At 45.6% G+C, this 24049-nt stretch overlaps 1 protein-coding gene across 7 annotated transcripts in view; it reads right to left on the bottom strand.

Moving 5' to 3' along the window:
* The window catches only part of ANO5 (anoctamin 5), a 321868-nt gene that overhangs the window by 73784 nt on the left and 224035 nt on the right, over window positions 1–24049 (bottom strand). For all 7 annotated transcript variants that reach the window (XM_069221939.1, XM_069221940.1, XM_069221943.1 and 4 more), the window contains 3 exons: window positions 22671–22840; window positions 21546–21643; window positions 5408–5538 (listed from right to left, as the gene is read on the bottom strand). In XM_069221939.1, coding sequence (XP_069078040.1) covers window positions 5408–5538; window positions 21546–21643; window positions 22671–22840 — 399 coding nt within the window. The remainder of the gene's footprint in view (window positions 1–5407; window positions 5539–21545; window positions 21644–22670; window positions 22841–24049) is intronic.

The following is a 24049-nucleotide window of genomic DNA, read 5'->3' as shown; positions in this document are numbered from 1 at the left end:
GGTCTATGGGGGTCATTTTGACCTTGGCGGACGGCAGAGGACCGCGGCGGCCATTCAGACATTTCCTCTGGGCCCAGAGGAAATGCCCCTGCAACGAGGACGCCGGCTCAGAATTGAGCCGGCGTAGTTGCAGGGGTGCGACGGGTGCAGTTGCACCCGTCGCGTATTTCAGTGTCTGCTTAGCAGACACTGAAATACTTTGCGGGGCCCTCTTACGGGGGCCCCTGCAGTGCCCATGCCATGGGCACTGCAGGGGCCCCCAGGGGCCCCGCGGCACCCCCTACCGCCATCCTGTTCCTGGCGGGAGACCCGCCAGGAACAGGATGGCGGTAGGGGGTGTCAGAATCCCCATGGCTGCGGAGCGCGCTCCGCAGCCATGGAGGATTCACAAGGGCAGTGGTAAACCGGTGGGAGACCGCCGGTTTACCCTTTCTGGCTGCGGCTGAACCGCCGCGGTCAGAATGCCCTCAGGAGCACCGCCAGCCTGTTGGCGTTGCTCCCGTGGTCGGTGACCCTGGCGGTCACCGGCCGCCAGGGTCAGAATGACCCCCTATGTCTGGTGTTCCCCACATTTGAAAGTAATGTTGAAGTACCTGAGGGTGAATTTCCCACGTGTGTATTTGTTGCTGCGTCCTGCTTAGAAGGTCTGCTAGCTGGTTGTGTTTCCCTGGGATGTATTCCGCTAGTAAATGAATCTGATTGTGAATTGTCTATTTCCATATTGTTTGAGCTAGAAGGGACAACTGGGATGACTGTGTCCCCCCCTTGTTTTTTCAGATAATACATCATTGTCATGTTGTCTGTTCTTATTAAGACTGTCTTGTGTATGATCAGAGGTTGAAATGCTTTGATGGCCAAGAACACAGCGAATAATTCCAAGTGGTTTATGTGGTAAGGTGATTGTGTTAAGTCCCATTCCCCTTGTATGGTTAGGTTGTTGAGATGAGCTCCCCAACCTGTCATTGACGCATCTGTTGTGATTATGGTCTGTGGCAGTCAGTCTTGAAAGGACCGCCCTTTTGTTAATTTGTTGTGATTCCACCATTGCAGAGATTTGTAAGTCTGGCAGTCTAACAACACTAGACCCTGTAACTGACCTTGTGCCTGAGGCCATTGTTGTGAGAGACACTGTTGCAGTGGTCTCATGTTTAGTCTTGCATGCAGTACTATTGCTATACATGATGCCATCATTCCCAATAGCTTCATGATAAATCTTACTGTGCAAGTTTGGTTAACCTGGATTTGTGATATGAGGTATTTTCTGTGGATTTGGGTAGGCTAATGCTGTTTGAGGATTGAGAATTGCACCTAGATAAGGTTGAATCTGTGCTGGTTGAAGAGGAGATTTCTGGTAATTGATTGTGAACCCTAATGTATGTAGGGTATGTATTGTGTATTGAGTGTGTTGTTGACACTGGAGAATAGTGCTGGATTTTATTTACCAATCGTCTAAATAAGGGAAGACATGTATGTGTTGTCTTCTGGGGTGAGCTGCTACTACAGCTAGACATTTTGTGAAAACCCTTGGAGCTGTTGTTATCCCGAAGGGTAGTACTTTGAATTGGTAGTGGTTGCCTGATATTACGAACATTAAGTACTTGCGGTGAGCTGGATGTATGGGAATGTGGAAGTAGGCATCTTTGAGATCTAACACAGTCAAGTAATCGTGTTTTTGTACTAGGTGAATGACGTCCTGTAGAGTGACCATGTGAAAATGTTCTGACATGATATATAGATTTAGAGGTCTGAGAGTACCATCCTTTTTTGGTATAAGGAAGTATAGCAAATACACTCCTGTCCCTAGCTGTGAGATGGGAACCATTTCTATTTCCCCTTTTAGTAATAGAGATTGCACTTCTTGTTTTAGTAGAACAGTGTGTTCTGGAGAGGGTCTGTGAGAATGAGGGGAAATATTTGGTGGAGTAGAGATCTGTTCTATACAATAACCATTGTGGATAATTGAGTACCCACTGATCTGTGGTGATGTTTTGCCAGTGAGAGGAAGTCATTGTTTTGTGGGTGTTGTAGCACTCTTTGAGGCAGTCAACTTTCTGCCTCTGTAAGAGCCTCTAAATGACCCTTTTGAATAATATTGCTGCATTTGTTTTGGATGGGAGGTGGAAGCCTCAGTAGTTTGGGTTTTAAAACCTTCCCTAAACTGTTGTTTACAAAAGGAACCCCCGAAAAGGTGTGGTATATAGGGCTCCCATGGCTTTTGCAATATCTGAATCCTTTTGGAGTTTCTGAATAGTAGTATCTACTTCTGGTCTGAAGAGATGCTGTTTATCGAAAGGCATGTTAAGCACTGCCTGCTGTATTTCGGGTTTAAAACCCGAGGACCTTAGCCAGGCATGTTGTTGGATTGTTATGCTAGTATTAATACTTCTAGCTGCAGTGTCAGCTGCGTCTAGGGCAGATCTAATCTGGTTATTTGTAATAGCCTGTTCCTCTTCTACAATTTCTTGGGTAGATACTACAAGAATTCTTGCATTTCATCCCAATGTGCCCTGTCATATCTTGCCAACAGGGCCTGGGAATTGGCAATACGCCATTGGTTAGCTGCTTGTGTAGCTTCCCTTTTCCCTGCAGCATCAAACTTCCTACTTTCCTTGTCAGGGAGTGGGATATCCTTGGAAGACTGACTACTAGCTTGTTTCCTGGCTGCACTGACCACAATAAAATCTGGTGGCAGTTGTTGTGTAATGTAGACTGGGTCTGTTGGTGCAGGCTTATATTTGCTATCAATTCTTGGGGTTAGAACCCTAGCTTTGACTGGTTCTTTGAATATGTTGTCTGCATGTCTAGGCATACCAGGAAGCATCGGAAAGCACTGGTAGTGTTTATCGGTAGCGGATAATGTATTAAAAGGAAATCCTCTTCCAAAGGTTCTGCATGCAATTGGACCCCATGATATGCAGCTGCCCTAGATATGACTTGGGTGTAAACTGTACTATCCTCTGGTGGTGATGGGTTAGTAGGATAAAGATCGGGATCATTGGATGGTACAGGGTCAGAGTCATACATGTCCCAAGGGTCTACTGTGTCTCCCTGTGAGTAGGTGTGGGAGTGTGATGGTGGTGGTGGTGGGGTAGTAGGTGGTGGAGAAAAAGAAAGTTGTGGCGAATGTGGTGGAGAAAGCTGGAGAGGTGATGGCTTCTCCGTTCGCTTAAAGGTTTTTGATGGTGGTGGAGCAGTATCAAGAGTCTCTTGAAATGCCAGCTTTCTTTTAGTCTGTGAAGGTGAAGAAGCAATCATTTTTACAGTCTCTTTGTGGATGTGTATTCTTCTTTACTTACTGTCCATAACCTCCAAAATTGGTTGGATATCAGATTCCTCTATTTGATATTCTGATGTTTTTGTGCCCTTAGAGGATTGTTCACTGGCTGTTTTGGGCATATGTTTCAAACGGCTCAAAAGTCCTGTCTTTTCTGTTTAGAAGGATGTTTTTGGCTCCTTAGCAGTTCCGAGCTTTTTTGGTCCTGAAGATAGTAGCCGAGGTTTCGGCTCCAAAGCCGGAAGCAGTCATTTCGGAACCGAAGATTGTAGGCGTCAGCTCAGCTCGGAGGTGGAGCTTCTTATTCTTTTGCCAAACTCCGGCACCTAAACAGGCGTCGGTCGCTGACAACTTTCTTTCGGGTGGAACCATGGCTTTCAAGTAGTGATGCACCCAAGGCCTTGCTAGATTTTATGGAAGTGGGTGTAGGGGGAGGTATACTCACATGCTGTGCCGCTGTGATCGGTTGGCTGTCATCTTCTGATCCTGGTTCGGAGTCAGCATCTTGAATCAACACAACCGTCTGTGCCTGTTCCTCCTTTAAGGGGTTGGTGGACTCTGTATATTTCGATGCCATCTCGAGTCTTCTTGCTCTTCGGTCATGCAGTGTCTTTTTTGGCCGAATGAACGGCAAGCTTCACAATCCTCTTTTCGATGTTCAGGAGAAAGGCAAAGATTACATACCACGTGCTGGTCAGTATAAGGGAATTTTGCGTGGCATCGAGGACAGAATCGGAATGGAGTCAGATCCATCAGGCTATGGCATGGTAGGCCTGAACAGGCCCAAGAAGGGTGCAAGCGCCCAAAAGGGTGTTTTCTTGATCCCGACGGTACTATCGGATCAATTGCAGATGTAAACACAGTCGAAACAATACAGACAGTATAATAAAGCGAATTTAAAGTTTCTGAATCGAAAGTCTCAGAGCGAGAGGGAACACGTCCCAACCCGACGGCGGAAAGAAAACAATCTAACAAAGGATTCGATGCCCATGCACACTATCACTGAGAGGAGGAGTCACTCCTCAATATATGTCATATATGAACCACTTTCAAATTTCTATAAGTTATACTTACAGCTCACATTTATACTTAGGCACCACCTTCAAATTAATATAACTTGTGGAGCTCCGTACACGGTCTTGTCACCTCGCTCGCCATACTACATGAACTATAACTTGCCACTATACCATGCACTGTGTTCCGTCAATTTATGTACTTTCAGGTGTGATAAGAGTTCTTATTAATGTAATGATTTCAGATTCTATAATTTATGCACTGGCATAGGTAATGCATAGAGAAGGGTTAAGTTAGTTCATGTAGTGTGGCTTATTTCTATGCCTTTGTTTAAACAGTGATTTATCCATAAACCACGTTTCAATATTACACTACATGAAGACTATACACATGTGCATGTTCATCAAGGAAATTGATGAAATGTGTGGATTTTCATTCACCACCCTATGACATGTTCTGCTTTGTTTTATTTGGACAAATTTACAAACATTATTTAGGTTCTTTTAGCAAATGGATTTTCGAACAATGACTCAAACATGCAATAAATACATACAAAGTCTACATTTACGGAAAAAAACTGAAAAGGGAAAAAGAAGTCATGTCACAATTGATGTTGTGTTTCTAGTGTTAAACAAAAATCTTCCAAAGGGAGGATGGTTAGTCTTTGCACTGCATGTCATAATGAGTCATGATCACAATGGTTTGTTGAGGAAAATTTAAAGGGAATTTAGGTAGGGTATGGGTATGGGTATGGGTATGGGTAACAGCTTTCTGTAATACAAGAATGACAATAAAAGTTACATTGCTATGAAAGAAAGCTGATACTTTTCTTGAGAGTTATGAAAGGGAAAGGCAGATTGCACTTAGAACTTCACGATCATCTGAAAAGTCTTCTGAAAATGTTGAAGTGAGGGGCAAAAGGGTAGTAAAGTTTCAGCTATTGAAATGAAACTTTCTTTGCAGAAAGGATTAACTCCTGTACAAGGGTTCTTAGGGCACAATTTACAGACAGTTAAGGCAATGGAATTGTCAGTTTAATTATTATCAATAATCACAATTAATAACACTGAAAAAATACTTTAAATGTTTTACTTTGAAGCTACTGTACTGTTACCATACCCATCTCTAAGTATTCATAGAAAAGGCCCAAATTCCCAAATGTCTGTAAGTCATAGTCTTGCTCCCATCGGCTATACAAGTTCTCAGGGTGACCTCTGGCTTTCCTTCGCCCCCACCAGTTCCAAATCCAACTGCAAAAGAGAAACTAAGTGGTCAGAAATATTGGCTTTACATTGATATTTGTCTTTAACACATTTGAAATGATCATTGTCTTTCAGTCGTTCACTACTTATAGGCCTAGGAATTTAGCAGACGGACAAATACAATAAACCTAATTTCCATCCTTTATTTCACTTCAGCACTTATGGCGGCAGCTCGTTTATTTGATGATCACAAACGTGACGGACATCCTGCCCGCTTTTTTTTACAAGTTCCATAGGAAATAATGGAACTTGTAATACGGCGGACGGATATGCGTCACTTTTGTGACAGAGTATCCCATCTGCCAAGGTCGTAATCAGGCCCTTTATGTCCGTACTACCACTAGTTCAATGTTCAATTTACAAAATTCAAGTTTATGTCCCCTGCATTGTTAATTTGATTGTTCTCACCAGGATTTAAAATTAAGGTAGTCAAGTGACTGGTTTATATGTTGATACCTTAGCAATGATATAATTGACAAGGTGTTCGTTTTCTAAAGTGAAAGGTGGTCAGCATCTTTAGAATGCATTTGGCTGTAAGGTGTTTTGCAGAGGCTGACATTCTTATATAATTAAGTTCCTTCCAGAGAAATGAGGCTACTGCAGACAAAGAGGGGCTTTTACTGTGCTTTATTGCTTAAGGTTGTGACAGATGGAATTACTAGAAAGCTGCCTTACTAACATGGCTGATAGTAAAGCAACCACTGGCTATGAATATGGTTATAAAGCATAAATAGTTAGAAATGTTGCTGCTGACTTCCTATGTTCAAGTGACATTTCTATGACTGTTTTCAGTTAGTGTATGAATAATCCATTGCTTCAATAATTCTTTACTGAAGAATCATAGATTCATACAGCATTGAGCTTTCCCAGGTATGAATGTGTACTGTAATTTAACTGTTTGGATGAAGTGCTGAATGGAAAGCATATCACTTGAGAGGAGATACCATCACTTGAATAAACCTTTATCTAAAGAAGTCTCATCAACTACACTTTACGTCACTTCAGTAGAGCCCCGAGAATGTCTTGTTTCAGCATATCCATGGAAACCCTAATCTACTAGAAACTCAAGCTGGACATCCTTGTCCCTTCTGACTTGATTTTGAAAACAGTGTTACACCATTTCTGCATTAAGTGAATTATAAATAATTCATTTATGTTTGTGCTCCTCTTTTCGTTTTCTGAAAATAGGCCTATATTTGGCAAATGCATTGCATTATTTCCAATTCTCTCCGTAGGCTACACAGACCGTTGAAGAAAGTATGCAATATGATTGCTCTATTCTTGTTATGCCACTTTATGTGTATTATCTGCACCATACTATAATAGATTTTGACACTGCATGTGAGAAATCCCTATGTTGAGTGATGGCCCACACCAGAGTCTTTAGGTATAACCATGATTTAAAGTGGATAAACAGCAAATCACATTTAGTAGCTTGACGCGAGCAGCAAGGAAACACCCTAATCAAAAATGTACGTTGTTTACAAACCAAACACATAACACAGTGCAAAACAACAAACCTACAATGTTTAACCCCTTCTGTGCCGCAGACGTAGTGGTTACGTCCTGCGGCACAGTGCTGCTGTGCCGAGGACGTAACCACTACGTCCTCGGCACACAGCCCAGAGGGAGCGCTCTCGCTCCCTCTGTGTGCTTCCCCCCCACCCCCCAAAGTCAGGGATGGAAGGGGAAGCCCTTCCCCTTCCACCCCCGGCCCCCCCCACCCCCCCATAATGACGTCAGCGCGCGATCGCGCGCTGACTTCATTATGGGGATTTCGCCGCACAGGAAGCCATTTGCTTCCTGTGCGGCGAACGGAGAAGAGGTGAGTTCCTCTTCCCGGTGGGTGGGGGGTTTGGGCTAAAGAGGCACCGGGGGAAAGGAAAGGCTTTTCCTTTCCCCCGGTGTCTCTTTGAGCATTCCTGCTGCCCGATCGCATTGCGATCGGGCAGCAGGAATGCCCACTAGACGCCAGGGATTTTCTTTTTTTTGTTTCACTTTCTTGTTTCTGTGTCGGGGAGCGGCCCCTTGAGCAAGGGTCGCTCCCCTTTGGGGGGCATGTGTGTTATGGCCATTTCTGCCCCCCTTGGGGGCAGATTGGCCTACTTTTTAGGCGGATCTGCCCCCAAGGGGGGCAGAAACCACTGGATCACCAGGGATTTATATTTTCTGTGCATTTATGTTGGGGGGGGTGCCCCCTTGGGCAAGGGGCGCCCCCCCCCAAGGGGGCAGAGAACTGTTGGCCTTTTCTGCCCCCCTTGGGGGCAGATCGGCCTATTTTTTTTAGGTCCATCTGCCCCCAAGGGGGGCAGAAGCCACTTAGGCACCAGGGATTGTGTGTGTAGTGAATGGGGGGGCGCCCCCTTGGGCAAGGGTCGCTCCCCTGTGGGGGGCATGTCCTTTAGGGCCATTTCTGCCCCCCTTGAGGGCAGATTGGCTACTTTTTAGCCAGATCTGCCCCCAAGGGGGGCAGAAAACACTAGATCACCAGGGTTTTTTTTTTTTTTTTTTTTGTGTGGGGGGGGTGCCCCCTTGGGCAAGGGGCGCCCCCCCCAAGGGGGCAGAGAACTGTTGGCCTTTTCTACCCCCCTTGGGGGCAAATCGGCCTATTTTTTTAGGTCCATCTGCCCCCAAGGGGGGCAGAAGCCACTTAGGCACCAGGGATTGTGTGTGTAGTGGATGGGGGGGCGCCCCCTTGGGCAAGGGTCGCTCCCCTTTGGGGGGCATGTCTTTTGGGGCCATTTCTGCCCCCCTTGAGGGCAGATCAGCCTATTATTTTTAGGCTGATCTGCCCCCAAGGGGGGCAGAAACCACTAGAACGCCAGGGATGTTTTTTTATGTGTTTATTTTTGTGGGGGGGCGTCCCCTTGGGCACGGGGCGCCCCCCCAAGGGGGGCATTGACCTGTTGGCCATTTCTGCCCCCCCTGGGGGCAGATGGGCCTATTTTTCTAGACCCACCTGCCCCCAAGGGGGGCAGAAGCCACGTAGACACCAGGGATAGTGTGTGTGTGTGTGTGTGTGTGTGTTAGTGGATGGGGGGGGGGCTTGGGCAAGGGTCGCCCCCCACTTTGGGGGCACATGTACCCAGGCCATTTCTGCACCCCTTGGAGACAGATCAGCCTATTATTTTTAGGCTGATCTGCCCCAAAGGGGGGCAGAAACCACTAGAACGCCAGGGATTTTTTTTTATGTGTTTATTTTTGTGTGGGGGCGTCCCCTTGGGCACGGGCACCCCCCCAAGGGGGGCATTGACCTGTTGGCCATTTCTGCCCCCCCTGGGGGCAGATGGGCCTATTTTTCTAGACCCACCTGCCCCCAAGGGGGGCAGAAGCCACGTAGACACCAGGGATAGTGTGTGTGTGTGTGTGTGTTAGTGGATGGGGGGGGGGCTTGGGCAAGGGTCGCCCCCCACTTTGGGGGCACATGTACCCAGGCCATTTCTGCACCCCTTGGAGACAGATCAGCCTATTATTTTTAGGCTGATCTGCCACCAAGGGGGGCAGAAACCACTAGAACGCCAGGGATTTTTTTTTATGTGTTTATTTTTGTGTGGGGGCGTCCCCTTGGGCACGGGCGCCCCCCCAAGGGGGGCATTGACCTGTTGGCCATTTCTGCCCCCCCTGGGGGCAGATGGGCCTATTTTTCTAGACCCACCTGCCCCCAAGGGGGGCAGAAGCCACGTAGACACCAGGGATAGTGTGTGTGTGTGTGTGTGTGTTAGTGGATGGGGGGGTGCTTGGGCAAGGGTCGCCCCCCACTTTGGGGGAACATGTACCCAGGCCATTTCTGCACCCCTTGGAGACAGATCAGCCTATTATTTTTAGGCTGATCTGCCCCCAAGGGGGGCAGAAACCACTTAGGCACCAGGGATTGTGTGTGTAGTGGATGGGGGGGCGCCCCCTTGGGCAAGGGTCGCTCCCCTTTGGGGGGCATGTCTTTTAGGGCCATTTCTGCCCCCCTTGAGGGCAGATCAGCCTATTATTTTTAGGCTGATCTGCCCCCAAGGGGGGCAGAAACCACTAGAACGCCAGGGATGTTTTTTTATGTGTTTATTTTTGTGGGGGGGCGTCCCCTTGGGCACGGGGCGCCCCCCCAAGGGGGGCATTGACCTGTTGGCCATTTCTGCCCCCCCTGGGGGCAGATGGGCCTATTTTTCTAGACCCACCTGCCCCCAAGGGGGGCAGAAGCCACGTAGACACCAGGGATAGTGTGTGTGTGTGTGTGTTAGTGGATGGGGGGGGGCTTGGGCAAGGGTCGCCCCCCACTTTGGGGGCACATGTACCCAGGCCATTTCTGCACCCCTTGGAGACAGATCAGCCTATTATTTTTAGGCTGATCTGCCCCCAAGGGGGGCAGAAACCACTAGAACGCCAGGGATTTTTTTTTATGTGTTTATTTTTGTGTGGGGGCGTCCCCTTGGGCACGGGCGCCCCCCCAAGGGGGGCATTGACCTGTTGGCCATTTCTGCCCCCCCTGGGGGAAGATGGGCCTATTTTTCTAGACCCACCTGCCCCCAAGGGGGGCAGAAGCCACGTAGACACCAGGGATAGTGTGTGTGTGTGTGTGTGTGTGTTAGTGGATGGGGGGGGGCTTGGGCAAGGGTCGCCCCCCACTTTGGGGGCACATGTACCCAGGCCATTTCTGAACCCCTTGGAGACAGATCAGCCTATTATTTTTAGGCTGATCTGCAGAAACCACTAGAACGCCAGGGATTTTTTTTTATGTGTTTATTTTTGTGTGGGGGCGTCCCCTTGGGCACGGGCGCCCCCCCAAGGGGGGCATTGACCTGTTGGCCATTTCTGCCCCCCCTGGGGGCAGATGGGCCTATTTTTCTAGACCCACCTGCCCCCAAGGGGGGCAGAAGCCACGTAGACACCAGGGATAGTGTGTGTGTGTGTGTGTGTGTGTTAGTGGATGGGGGGGGCTTGGGCAAGGGTCGCCCCCCACTTTGGGGGCACATGTACCCAGGCCATTTCTGCACCCCTTGGAGACAGATCAGCCTATTATTTTTAGGCTGATCTGCCCCCAAGGGGGGCAGAAACCACTAGAACGCCAGGGATTTTTTTTTATTTGTTTATTTTTGTGGGGGGGCGTCCCCTTGGTCACGGGGCGCCCCCCCAAGGGGGGCATTGACCTGTTGGCCATTTCTACACCCCCTGGGGGCAGATGGGCCTATTTTCTTAGGCCCACCTGCCCCCAAGGGGGCAGAAGCCACTTAGGCACCAGGGATAGTGTTGTGTGTGTTTTTTTTGTTTTTTTTTGTTTGAGGGCTGTCCCCTTTGGCAAGGGTCGCTCTCCATGGGGACACAGTACTAAAGGTATTTTTTGGCTTCCTTGGGGCAGACAGGCCTATTTTTTTAGTAGGCCCATCTGCCCCTATGGCAGAATCCACTTAGGCACCAATTTCTAAAATGTTTGATGGTGGGGTGTTTGTCAACTGAAGAAGTCTTTGCATTTGTGTTAAAAAAATGTTTTCCTCCTTTTTGTTCTAGTTCAAAGCTTTTGCTTTATTTGCTGTGGCTCCTTGCGGTTTTGGCGGTGGTTGACCTGCAGTTTGCACAGTTGCATGTTTTAGGTAAGTAAAAACAATTTACTCCAAAGGAGTATTGTTGCCATGCATGAATGACATGTTTGTAGGGGGTGTACTAAATGCAGGATTGTGTGTGAAATTGTCCTTAGGTTTGTGCACAATGATATTTGTTTTGTCTTATTTCTAATTTGCCTTTCTTTCTTTCTTTTTAGTGGGATATCATTGGTGATTGCTGTGTAGTTGCTGGTGAATCAAGCTTTTTCAGGCAAGTGAGCGGTATAGTTTTTGAGTTTGTAACTCTTACTAACAAAGCTACACTTTGTTACTTGTCTTACACAGTGCTGGTTGTTGGTGGTGAATTTGTCCAGTTAATTTTAGCAGGAGAGATCATGGCTAGCCGCAGGATGACCGCTCAGCAGGTGGTTGGTATGCTTTTTGAGTCACAGTCTGATCATGACTATGAGACGGACTCTGCATCTGAGGCAGAGGAGGAAGTCAGAGATTCTGGCAGTGATGTTTCTGTTGGAGGGGAATCTTCTGATGATGAAGCCACACTCAGTGCAGATGAAGGTTCTGTTTTAGAGGAGGACATTGATGTGCCAATAGTGCAGCAACCTGGGGCTGAAAGGTTTCCCGTTAGAAGACCTGATGTCTGGGTTGCCCCAAACATGGAGCAGCCAGAGTTGCCTGCCTTTACTGGTCTCCCGGGGTGTAACGCCAATACAGAGAACTTTATGCCTATCAATTTCTTTGAGTTATTCATGGATGATGTGTTTTTGGAAGAGATTGTTGAGCAGACTAATTTGTATGCGGAGCAGCATTTGAGGGACAACGCTGCTAGACTTAGGCCACACACTAGAGCTGCCCAGTGGATTCCCACAAATTTGGAGGAGATAAAAAAGTTTTTGGGTTTGACTTTTTTGATGGGGTTGATAAGGAAGCCGTCACTGGCTTCTTATTGGTCTACTAGTCCCTTGATGGCAACAGCTATATTTCCAGCTACCATGAGTCGTAATCGGTATTGGCTTCTTCTTAGGATGCTGCATTTTGTTGACAATGCACGAGATCACCCAGATTCTGACCGTCTTTTTAAGATTAGGCCTGTCCTTGATCATTTTGTAGATCGGTTTTCGGAGGTCTATGTTCCAGGCAAAGAGATAAGTGTGGACGAGTCTTTGGTCCTCTTCAAGGGTCGTTTGGTTTTTAGGCAGTACATTCCTAGCAAAAGGGCACGATATGGAATTAAATTGTATATGCTGTCTGAAAGTAGGACAGGATATGTGTATAGTTTCCGTGTGTACACTGGTAGGGATTCCAATATTGACCCCCCTGGTTGTCCTCCCACTTTTGGAGTTACTGAGAAAATAGTGTGGGATCTTGGTAGACGACTGTTCAACAAAGGTCACCATTTGTATGTAGATAACTTCTACACTGGTGTGCAGTTGTTCAAGGAATTGTTTAGAGTGGACACAGTTGCTTGTGGCACAATCCGTTCTAACCGGAAAGGCTATCCAAGGGAGCTTGTCTGTAAAAAACTTGAGAGGGGACAGTGCTGTGCCTTGCGGAACGAGGAGCTGCTAGCTTTGAAATTTTCAGACAAGAGGGATGTCTACATGCTAAGTACCATCCATGATGAGAGTACTTCCCCTGTGACTGTTTGGGGCCAGGTAGCTGAAGTGCGCAAACCTGTGTGCATTTTAGATTATAATAAGCACATAGGAGGTGTAGATAGAGTTGACCAGAGGTTGGAACCTTATACTGCTATTCGTAAGTCTTATGTTTGGTATAAGAAGTTAGCACTTCACCTCTTCCACTTAGCAACCTTCAATGCTTTTATTGTGTTTAGGGATAGGTCTCCAGACTCAAAGATGACATTTGTGAAATTTCAGGAGTCAGTGATAGAGAGCCTTATTGTGGTGGAACAGGCCAGAGTTCCTAGAGAAGCAGTGGTGGAGGATGTGGCTAGATTGAAAGATCGCCACTTTGCTGAGCACATTCCTCCCACACCCAAAAAAGACTTTCCAGCTAAGAAATGTAGAGTGTGTTTTCGAAGAGGTATCCGGAGGGAGTCTCGAATGTACTGCCCAGATTGTCCTTCAAAGCCTGGGCTGTGTGTCGGTGCTTGTTTTAAGAATTACCACACCCAGAAGAATTTCTGGGAACAACCATGAGTGTAAACTCATGTCTGTTTTGTATTTTCATGTGTTTAGTTTCATGGTTAGCATTTCTGTCATGTTCTTAGTTAGAGCTTTTGTGTTTGTTGTTTTGTAATTCTTTCTACTTAGTTAGGGGTTCCTCTGTTTAAAAAAAAAAAAAATATGATGCCATTGTGTGTGGAGTGGGGCTTGGCTGAGACTGTACATATTGACTTGATGTTGGCTACTGCAACACACTGCCAGCCAAACACCAGTCCACACACTCCCATCAGCTGGTGTGATTGTTGTATCAGGCATGTGGGCGTATGTAAGTGATGGGCCCTTGAGTGGCGCTGTCTGTCGATGTGAGTGTTGTAATGTGCTGGGCCCGTGGCTGGCGGTGTGAATGGCCTTGTGTGTGTCATGTATGAAAGTTGTGTGAATGGACTGTAAAGCGGTTGGTGCCTTGTCGCGGCTTTACAGCTCACGAGCTGTGAGTCATTGGTTCAGTTTTTTGCCTTTCAGTTACTAACAGTGCTTTTCATTTTTGTGAAAGCTCTTGTTAGTAAAATTTGATCCACTGAACCATCACTCACCCTCGTGCCAAATCCAACCAGTATGTGTGGTAAAAATGACCAAACCTGCTCCGCTGTAATCAGGTGTCGCAGCACACCTATGACACGCTAGGTGCCTCAGGTGGGACCCCGATGATGAAGCATGCCACCAACTTGGTTGGTGGGTGAGGGGTCTTTTTCACATAACCTAAGTGTGTTTCTTTGAAAAATTTTAGTGTTTGGCACATCACGGACGTATGTGGACACATCAAAACGATATATTACAAAACTACCTGTGTTTGGGGGGGGAGAGGGCACCTATGTTTTTGGTCCTGTGTGCGGCCTTCATCTAGGGAAACCTACCAAACCCAGACATTTTTTAAAACTAGACACCCCAAGGAGTCCAGGGAGGAGTGGCTTGCGTGGATCCCCCAACATTTTCTTACCCAGACTCCTCTGTAAACCTCAAAATGTGCTTAAAAAAAGCATATTTTCCTGACTTTTCTTCGTACGATCACCACTCCAGCACAAAATTCCTACTCCCCAGTGTTCCCCTCAGTCTCCCAAATAAAATGACACCTCACGTATGTGGGTCCCCAAAGCAGAGTCAGTCTAAAGATGTATAAAAGAATATGTCCTTATAAACTCGCAGTACTATCCCCTGTATCTCTACAAGTTTTGGGCCTTATTCTGTTGGAGGCACCTGGCCCACCCACACAACTGAGGTATCATTTTTATCGGGAGACTTGGGGGAACCCTGGGTGGAAGGAAATTTGTGGCTCCACTCAGATTCCAGAACTTTCTGTCACCGAAATGTGTGAAAAATGTGTTTTTTTAGCCAAAATTTGAGGTTTGGAAAGGATTCTGGGTAACAGAACCTGGTCAGAGCCCCTCAAGTCACCCCATCTTGGATTCCCCTAGGTCTCTAGTTTTCAGAAATGCACAGGTTTGGTAGGTTTCCCTAGGTGCTGGCTGAGCTACAGGCCAAAAACTACAGGTAGGCACTGTTTTCAATGAAAAAATGTGATGTGTCCACGCTGCGCTTTGGGGCGTTTCCTGTCGCGGGCGCTAGGCCTACCCACACAAGTGAGGTATCATTTTTATCGGGAGACGTGGGGGAACGCTGGGTGGAAGGAAATTTGTGGCTCCTCTCAGATTCCAGAACTTTCTGCCACAGAAATGTGAGGAACATGTGTTTTTTTAGCCAAATTTTGAGTTTTGCAAAGGATTCTGGGTAACAGAACCTGGTCCGAGCCCCGCCAGTCACCCCTCCTTGGATTCCCCTAGGTCTCTAGTTTTCAGAAATGCACAGGTTTGGTAGGTTTCCCTAGGTGGCGGCTGAGCTAGAGGCCAAAATCTACAGGTAGGCACTTTGCTAAAAACAGGTCTGTTTTCTGTGATGTGTCCACGTTGCGCTTTGGGGCGTTTCCTGTCGCGGGCGCTAGGCCTACCCACACAAGTGAGGTATCATTTTTATCGGGAGACGTGGGGGGAAGCTGGGTGGAAGGACATTTGTGGCCCCTCTCAGATTCCAGAACTTTCTGCCACAGAAATGTCAGGAACATGTGTTTTTTTAGCCAAATTTTGAGGTTTGCAAAGGATCCTGGGTAACAGAACCTGGTCCGAGCCACACAAATCACCCCATCTTGGATTCCCCTAGGTCTCTAGTTTTCAGAAATGCACAGGTTTGGTAGGTTTCCCTAGGTGGCGGCTGAGCTAGAGGCCAAAATCTACAGGTAGGCACTTTGCTAAAAACAGGTCTATTTTCTGTGATGTGTCCACGTTGCGCTTTGGGGCGTTTCCTGTCGCGGGCGCTAGGCCTACCCACACAAGTGAGGTATCATTTTTATCGGGAGACGTGGGGGAACGCTGGGTGGAAGGAAATTTGTGGCTCCTCTCAGATTCCAGAACTTTCTGCCACAGAAATGTGAGGAACATGTGTTTTTTTAGCCAAATTTTGAGCTTTGCAAAGGATTCTGGGTAACAGAACCTGGTCCGAGCCCCGCCAGTCACCCCTCCTTGGATTCCCCTAGGTCTCTAGTTTTCAGAAATGCACAGGTTTGGTAGGTTTCCCTAGGTGGCGGCTGAGCTAGAGGCCAAAATCTACAGGTAGGCACTTTGCTAAAAACAGGTCTGTTTTCTGTGATGTGTCCACGTTGCGCTTTGGGGCGTTTCCTGTCGCGGGCGCTAGGCCTACCCACACAAGTGAGGTATCATTTTTATCGGGAGACGTGGGGGAACGCTGGGTGGAAGGACATTTGTGGCTCCTCTCAGATTCCAGCACTTTCTGCCACAGAAATGTGAGGAACATGTGTTTTTTTAGCCAATTTTTGAGCTTTGCAAAGGATTCTGGGTAACAGAACCTGGTCCGAGCCCCGCCAGTCACCCCTCCTTGGATTCCCCTAGGTCTCTAGTTTTCAGAAATGTACAGGATTGGTAGGTTTCCCTAGGTGCCGGCTGAGCTAGAGGCCAAAATCTACAGGTAGTCACTTCGCAAAAAACACCTCTGTTTTCTTCCAAAATTTTGGTGGTGTCCACGTTTCGCTTTGGGGCGTTTCCTGTCGCGGGCGCTAGGCCTACCCACGCAAGTGAGGTATCATTTTTATCGGGAGACTTGGGGGAACGCTGGGTGGAAGGAAATTTGTGGCTCCTCCCAGATTCCAGAACTTTCTGCCACAGAAATGTGAGGAACATATGTTTTTTTTAGCCAATTTTTGAGCTTTGCAAAGGATTCTGGGTAACAGAACCTGGTCCGAGCCCCGCCAGTCACCCCTCCTTGGATTCCCCTAGGTCTCTAGTTTTCAGAAATGCACAGGTTTGGTAGGTTTCCCTAGGTGGCGGCTGGGCTAGAGGCCAAAATCTACAGGTAGGCACTTTGCTAAAAACAGGTCTGTTTTCTGTGATGTGTCCACGTTGCGCTTTGGGGCGTTTCCTGTCGCGGGCGCTAGGCCTACCCACACAAGTGAGGTATCATTTTTATCGGGAGACGTGGGGGAACGCTGGGTGGAAGGACATTTGTGGCTCCTCTCAGATTCCAGCACTTTCTGCCACAGAAATGTGAGGAACATGTGTTTTTTTAGCCAATTTGTGAGCTTTGCAAAGGATTCTGGGTAACAGAACCTGGTCCGAGCCCCGCCAGTCACCCCTCCTTGGATTCCCCTAGGTCTCTAGTTTTCAGAAATGTACAGGTTTGGTAGGTTTCCCTAGGTGCCGGCTGAGCTAGAGGCCAAAATCTACAGGTAGTCACTTCGCAAAAAACACCTCTGTTTTCTTCCAAAATTTTGGTGGTGTCCACGTTGTGCTTTGGGGCGTTTCCTGTTGCGGGCGCTAGGCCTACCCACGCAAGTGAGGTATCATTTTTATCGGGAGACTTGGGGGAACGCTGGGTGGAAGGAAATTTGTGGCTCCTCCCAGATTCCAGAACTTTCTGCCACAGAAATGTGAGGAACATGTGTTTTTTTTAGCCAATTTTTGAGCTTTGCAAAGGATTCTGGGTAACAGAACCTGGTCCGAGCCCCGCCAGTCACCCCTCCTTGGATTCCCCTAGGTCTCTAGTTTTCAGAAATGCACAGGTTTGGTAGGTTTCCCTAGGTGGCGGTTGAGCTAGAGGCCAAAATCTACAGGTAGGCACTTTGCTAAAAACAGGTCTGTTTTCTGTGATGTGTCCACGTTGCGCTTTGGGGCGTTTCCTGTCGCGGGCGCTAGGCCTACCCACACAAGTGAGGTATAATTTTTATCGGGAGACGTGGGGGAACGCTGGGTGGAAGGAAATTTGTGGCTCCTCTCAGATTCCAGAACTTTCTGCCACAGAAATGTGAGGAACATGTGTTTTTTTAGCCAAATTTTGAGGTTTGCAAAGGATTCTGGGTAACAGAACCTGGTCCGAGCCACACAAATCACCCCATCTTGGATTCCCCTAGGTCTCTAGTTTTCAGAAATGCACAGGTTTGGTAGGTTTCCCTAGGTGGCGGCTGAGCTAGAGGCCAAAATCTACAGGTAGGCACTTTGCTAAAAACAGGTCTGTTTTCTGTGATGTGTCCACATTGCGCTTTGGGGTGTTTCCTGTCGCGGGCGCTAGGCCTACCCACACAAGTGAGGTATCATTTTTATCGGGAGACGTGGGGGAACGCTGGGTGGAAGGAAATTTGTGGCTCCTCTCAGATTCCAGAACTCTCTGCCACAGAAATGTGAGGAACATGTGTTTTTTTAGCCAAATTTTGAGGTTTGCAAAGGATTCTGGGTAACAGAACCTGGTCCGAGCCACACAAATCACCCCATCTTGGATTCCCCTAGGTCTCTAGTTTTCAGAAATGCACAGGTTTGGTAGGTTTCCCTAGGTGGCGGCTGAGCTAGAGGCCAAAATCTACAGGTAGGCACTTTGCTAAAAACAGGTCTGTTTTCTGTGATGTGTCCACATTGCGCTTTGGGGTGTTTCCTGTCGCGGGCGCTAGGCCTACCCACACAAGTGAGGTATAATTTTTATCGGGAGACGTGGGGGAACGCTGGGTGGAAGGAAATTTGTGGCTCCTCTCAGATTCCAGAACTTTCTGCCACAGAAATGTGAGGAACATGTGTTTTTTTAGCCAAATTTTGAGGTTTGCAAAGGATTCTGGGTAACAGAACCTGGTCCGAGCCACACAAATCACCCCATCTTGGATTCCCCTAGGTCTCTAGTTTTCAGAAATGCACAGGTTTGGTAGGTTTCCCTAGGTGGCGGCTGAGCTAGAGGCCAAAATCTACAGGTAGGCACTTTGCTAAAAACAGGTCTGTTTTCTGTGATGTGTCCACGTTGCGCTTTGGGGCGTTTCCTGTCGCGGGCGCTAGGCCTACCCACACAAGTGAGGTATCATTTTTATCGGGAGACTTGGGGGAACATAGAATAGCAAAACAAGTGTTATTGCCCCTTGTCTTTCTCTACATTTTTCCCTTCCAAATGTAAGACAGTGTGTAAAAAAGACGTCTATTTGAGAAATGCCCTGTAATTCACATGCTAGTATGGGCACCCCGGAATTCAGAGATGTGCAAATAACCACTGCTTCTCAACACCTTATCTTGTGCCCATTTTGGAAATACAAAGGTTTTCTTGATAGCTATTTTTTACTCTTTATATTTCAGCAAATGAATTGCTGTATACCCGGCATAGAATGAAAACCCACTGCAGGGTGCAGGTCATTTATTGGCTCTGGGTACCTAGAGTTCTTGATGAACCTACAAGCCCTATATATCCCCGCAACCAGAAGAGTCCAGCAGACGTAACGGTATATTACTTTCGAAAATCTGACATTGCAGGAAAAAGTTACAGAGTAAAACTTAGAGAAAAATTGATGTTTTTTTCACCTCAATTTCAATATTTTTCTTTTTCAGTTGTTATTTTCTGTAGGAAACCCTTGTAGGATCTACACAAATTACCCCTTGCTGAATTCAGAATTTTGTCTACTTTTCAGAAATGTTGCGGTTTATGGGATCCAGCGTTGGTTTCATGCCCATTTCTGTCACTGACTGGAAGGAGGCTGAAAGCACAAAAAATCGTAAAAATGGGGTATGTCTCAGTAAAATGCCAAAATTGGGTTGAAAAATTGGGTTTTCTGATTCAAGTCTGCCTGTTCCTGAAAGCTGGGAAGCTGGTGATTTTATAACCGCAAACCCTTTGTTGATGCCCTTTTCAGGGAAAAAACCACAAGCCTTCTTCTGCAGCCCATTTTTCCAAATTTTTTTAAAACAATGAAATTTTCACTGTTTTTTGGCTAATTTCTTGGCCTCCTTCTGGGGAACCCACAAAGTCTGGGTACCTCTAGAATCCCTAGGATGTTGGAAAAAAAGGACGCAAATTTGGCGTGGGTAGCTTACGTGAACAAAAAGTTATGAGGGCCTAAGCGCGAACTGCTCCAAATAGCCAAAAAAAGGCTCGGCACAGGAGGGGGAAAAGGCCTGGCAGCGAAGGGGTTAACAACGCATAGGTAAAGAAAAACCTGTGACACATTAAAAACACAAAAGCAGGGAAAATAGGCAAGGACTTCAAACACAGCCTTGAATCTGAGCGAATGCAGAACTGTGACAACTGGCGCCCATACTAAATTGTTCTGATTGTATTGGTGACAAGGAGGAACTGGGTATAGTTTGTAAAAGCATGTTTTCACTATAGGCTTTTGCCCCAATTAGGAATCAAGTGGAGAGGGTATTACTGCAGGGTTTCTGCTCAGCCCAGTGCTGAGTGGGCTGGTGTTCCTGCAACTGATTGGATTGTTCCAAATCCAGCTGTGATGTTTATTAATTGTGCAGGAAAAAAAATATAAATCACATAAGTTAGAATTCTTTCCCCATTTTTTTCCTCTGGCAGGGGGAGCAAATAATGGCCACTTTTCTCACTAGAACTTAGTTTCCCTCTTATCTCCCCTACTCCCCACATGCTCTCCCGCCATCTCTACACAGTGCAGGAGGTAAATGCATACATTAACCCCACAGAATTGGAACTGTAATGAAGCTTTCAAGTGGTTAGTCAGGGACACCAGTACACATGTATTTCACCTTTTCTTTATACAATAGTCCCAATGTTTTCAGGTTATTGAAATAATGTGGTACTAACAATAAATGAAGGGTGACTTTTATATAAACAAGATACAAAATATACCCTACTTTATTCAGGAGCAAACAGTAACATGTCATCGCCTGTGTGAGCCTCAGCTCCTGTTTGGAACACGTAGAGACCCACAATACTAGCGGTCACATTTTAATTTGGTGTGCAACAAAAGGCAGCCCCAGCTCATTATGAATATAAAAGTGGAGTAGCCCTAAAAGAACTCTGCACAGAAAATATTCTCTACCTCCTACAGCGGATCTACCCCTACACAGCCTCGCCCCATATATGGCTACAGACAAACACTTACTCTTGGGTAGTGTTAACATTTCTTTAATACGCCTACAGGTTGACTTTTGTGAAGATCTAAAAAAAAAATAGCCTCCAAGGATCTAGAGAATGGCTGTTGTCTATTATTTACCAAGACACCCCAGTCAAGTGAGGATCAAAAGGGATGCTTAAATAATTGAAAGTCTTAGCACACAGCAGAACCATCTATAAAATATTTTTTTTTTTTCTTTTTGGGGCCAAATATAATTAATGTTGTTGTTAAATTGAGATGCTAACTGAAACCTGCCCCCTTCGCTCACAGACATTTAGAAGGTTCAGTTAGTGCATCATATTGGTGATTAGGACGTATTATTAAATGGCAAAAGAAGTTTGCAGTAATACATGTAAGGAAATTTATCGGACCGGTGCTTGCACGGTCTCATTCTTTCTCAAACTGATTAGTCATTGTGTTGAATAAATGATTATTCCACACCCCAGATTTATTATAGCTCATTTATAGCTTGTTTTGAATCAAAATCATAATGTTGTACAAAAATCTGGTAAGAACCACCCAAGTTATGATGTGCTCGCTTGGTAACTCTCTTCCAAGAGTGACAAAATGCATCATAAAGGTAAGTGATATCACTGAACCCAAATACATTTCTTAGCACCCTCCTGCATTTCATTTGTCCTAGTAGACCTATGCACTTGGCATTTTGAAAGATTATCATACCAACCAAAACATGTTGTGTATGTGCAATAGCCTTGAATTAAGCAAACTGGACTTTTTGCCAATATAACCAACCACAATGATTCCATAAAATGAATGGCTATGAGTACAATTTACTCAATTGAATAAAGCAGGTTGATTTCAGTGTGACATAGTCCTTCATTTGGGCTCATGAAGAATAATCTTTGCGGCACTACTTACGGAACAAAGGCCTCCTGGATGTTACCCCATATCTGTTTTCCAGCCATGACAATAGTGAGCTGTGTTGTCAGTTCTATGAGACAACCTGCTGGATCACACTAAGAGAAAAAATGTGCTGTTAATAAATAAGACACTCACAGGAACATCAAGTTTTAAAGTTAAGGCAATCACGTTAGGAAAACCCCCATGCACCAACTTGGTACTTAATGATGTGGCTAGGTCTGTTGTCTGTGTTCTATAGGCCCATTAGTCCCATTATACTGGGGAGGAGGGGAGTTCAAGTCTAAAATAGTCACACACTGTTTTTAACAGAATAATAGGGACGGCCAATGACATTTTGAATGCAAGTAACCGGTTCTCTGTACACATATGGTAGAGTAAATCATTTAAAAACAGATTTTAGCAGTGGATTAGCAAGCCAAGAAGACATACAGAAAGGAGCAGAACATATAACTTTAAATATCACTGAAACTTATGACTTGTTTAAACAAAAACATACAATATTAATGAACCAACGTATTACGTTAGTAGTAGATGATTTCATAATTTCTTCATCCTAATATACCTTATAACAATTGTCAAAACACCGTTGCAATCTCAGTCGCACAGAAAGTTTAGTTACTGGCATTGTGACATAAACCTATTTCAAATATTCAAGCTATGATTTTAAAGCAACAGTAAGAGATTTTTTTTATTTTTTATTAAAAAGGGTAGTATTGACTCCGGTTTTAAGTGCCAGTCTTGTGCAATAGCAACTACAAAATGAGGTTGTTTAGTAAAATACTGTGGTAAAAAAAGGGTATATTGTGAACAAGCACAGAAGGCATGCTGTTCAAAAATACTTAATGGATGAGTAACAAAGTGAACCAGCCTTCATGTTTACTAAGACGACAGCTGAAATTGTTTTTCTCATGGACCGTACAGTTAGCCAATTCTATTTCAAAAGTATAAGTATAGACAAAGACAATCAAAATGGTCTTACAAACTAACCAAAAGCACATTTTAATATGAAGCTACTAGGTGAGAATTACCACAACAGAGGAATTATCTTATTGTTCTGTAAGACAAGGCAGCAACACCGAAAGAGACAAGTGTCAACAACACTCATTGCATCTGCTACATTACCTCTTCATTTCGCCACTGATTAAAGAGATAGGTGTAGTTTCCAGGGTAGCCAGCAAACTTTCCTTTAAAAAAGGCTACATAGAAACAGGAGGAGTAGTAGTTCACAAACTGAAACAGGAACATTTTCATTGTAAGTCTATTCTCATACTCCAGGTGAGTTCTTGGGACTTCTGTAAATACAAAATGCACACTATTTGCTATTGTGAATTAAACAGAACACTGCAATAATTTTATAAAAATATTAACATTTGTCAGAAGTTACCAGACTTCTAGAAGTAGCTCTACCCTAAGAATATTAAACAAAAAGTCTGTATGTGCAATCTAAAAATCTACATAAATGGAACCAGCCAGATTAAAGGAAGGCTCTTGGTTTAGAATTACTTAATGATACATCTGTGCCTTTATCGCATGCCCCAGAAATTTAGGGAGCTATTCTGCGCAGCTCGTTCAAAGTGCAGTGCAACAGTTAAAAGTATTTTCTACAGATCAATCTGAATTTCTACCTTATTGATTTATTTGCTTGTGAACATCCAGTTTTTATGAATTTGTTAGTAAGTTTCACGTTAAGGACTCAATAGACGATCCACAAGAGAGGAACAAAGCTTTCACATTCAGATCTTGACATTGAAATATAAAAAAAAAGTAAAAATAATCTTCTGATAATTAACCATATAAAGGAAAATACTAGCGTCCAAAAGATAACTTTTATTTTGGTGCCTGAGCCCTTTGTTATTGCCCCAGTCCTACCCTGAGTGCCACCCTGCATGCGAAGTCAGTTTGTTGCTTGACTGCTTCTGTGCCTTCAGATGCAGAGAACAAAACAAAGCAACTGTACCAATGTGCAGATCACTAATTTGGGAATTCCTTTTTTTTTTTAAAAAGAGAGTCTACAGAATAAGTAGGTGGGAGGGCAGTGAGAAGTCTTCAGATAGATAGAGCACACAAAGGACGAACATTAACAAAGGTAAGTATCTTGTTGTTCTGATCGATACTTGTAACCGCATATTGCTCATCTTTAGAATAGATACCAGTATATATGCACGGCTAAAGCGACTAGGAGTGCACATTGCCATATTACAAGAGACACATATGCTAGAAGGGGATTTACGTGACCTGCGCACGAAATGGGGAGGCCTACTGATAGGCACAACGTACTCGGCCTATGCCAGAGGGGTGCTGGTCTGGATAGCGGCGGGAGTCCCATTCCTATTAACGGCACATAAAATAGACCAAGGCGGAAGGTACGTAGTAGCGGAGGGCAGATTAGATGGCAGGCAAATAGCAGTGGTTGGCATATACGCTCCAAACAGGGGCATTACGGGATTTCTCAGCACCCTCACTCCAACATTATTGTCTCACCCCATGGCCCTGGCCCTCTG

This window comes from Pleurodeles waltl, chromosome 3_1, assembly GCF_031143425.1.
Source record: "Pleurodeles waltl isolate 20211129_DDA chromosome 3_1, aPleWal1.hap1.20221129, whole genome shotgun sequence".
Taxonomy (NCBI): Eukaryota; Metazoa; Chordata; class Amphibia; order Caudata; family Salamandridae; genus Pleurodeles; species Pleurodeles waltl.
The sequence above is the reverse complement of the archived record's forward strand: the minus strand, read 5'-3'. Positions and strand labels throughout refer to the sequence as shown.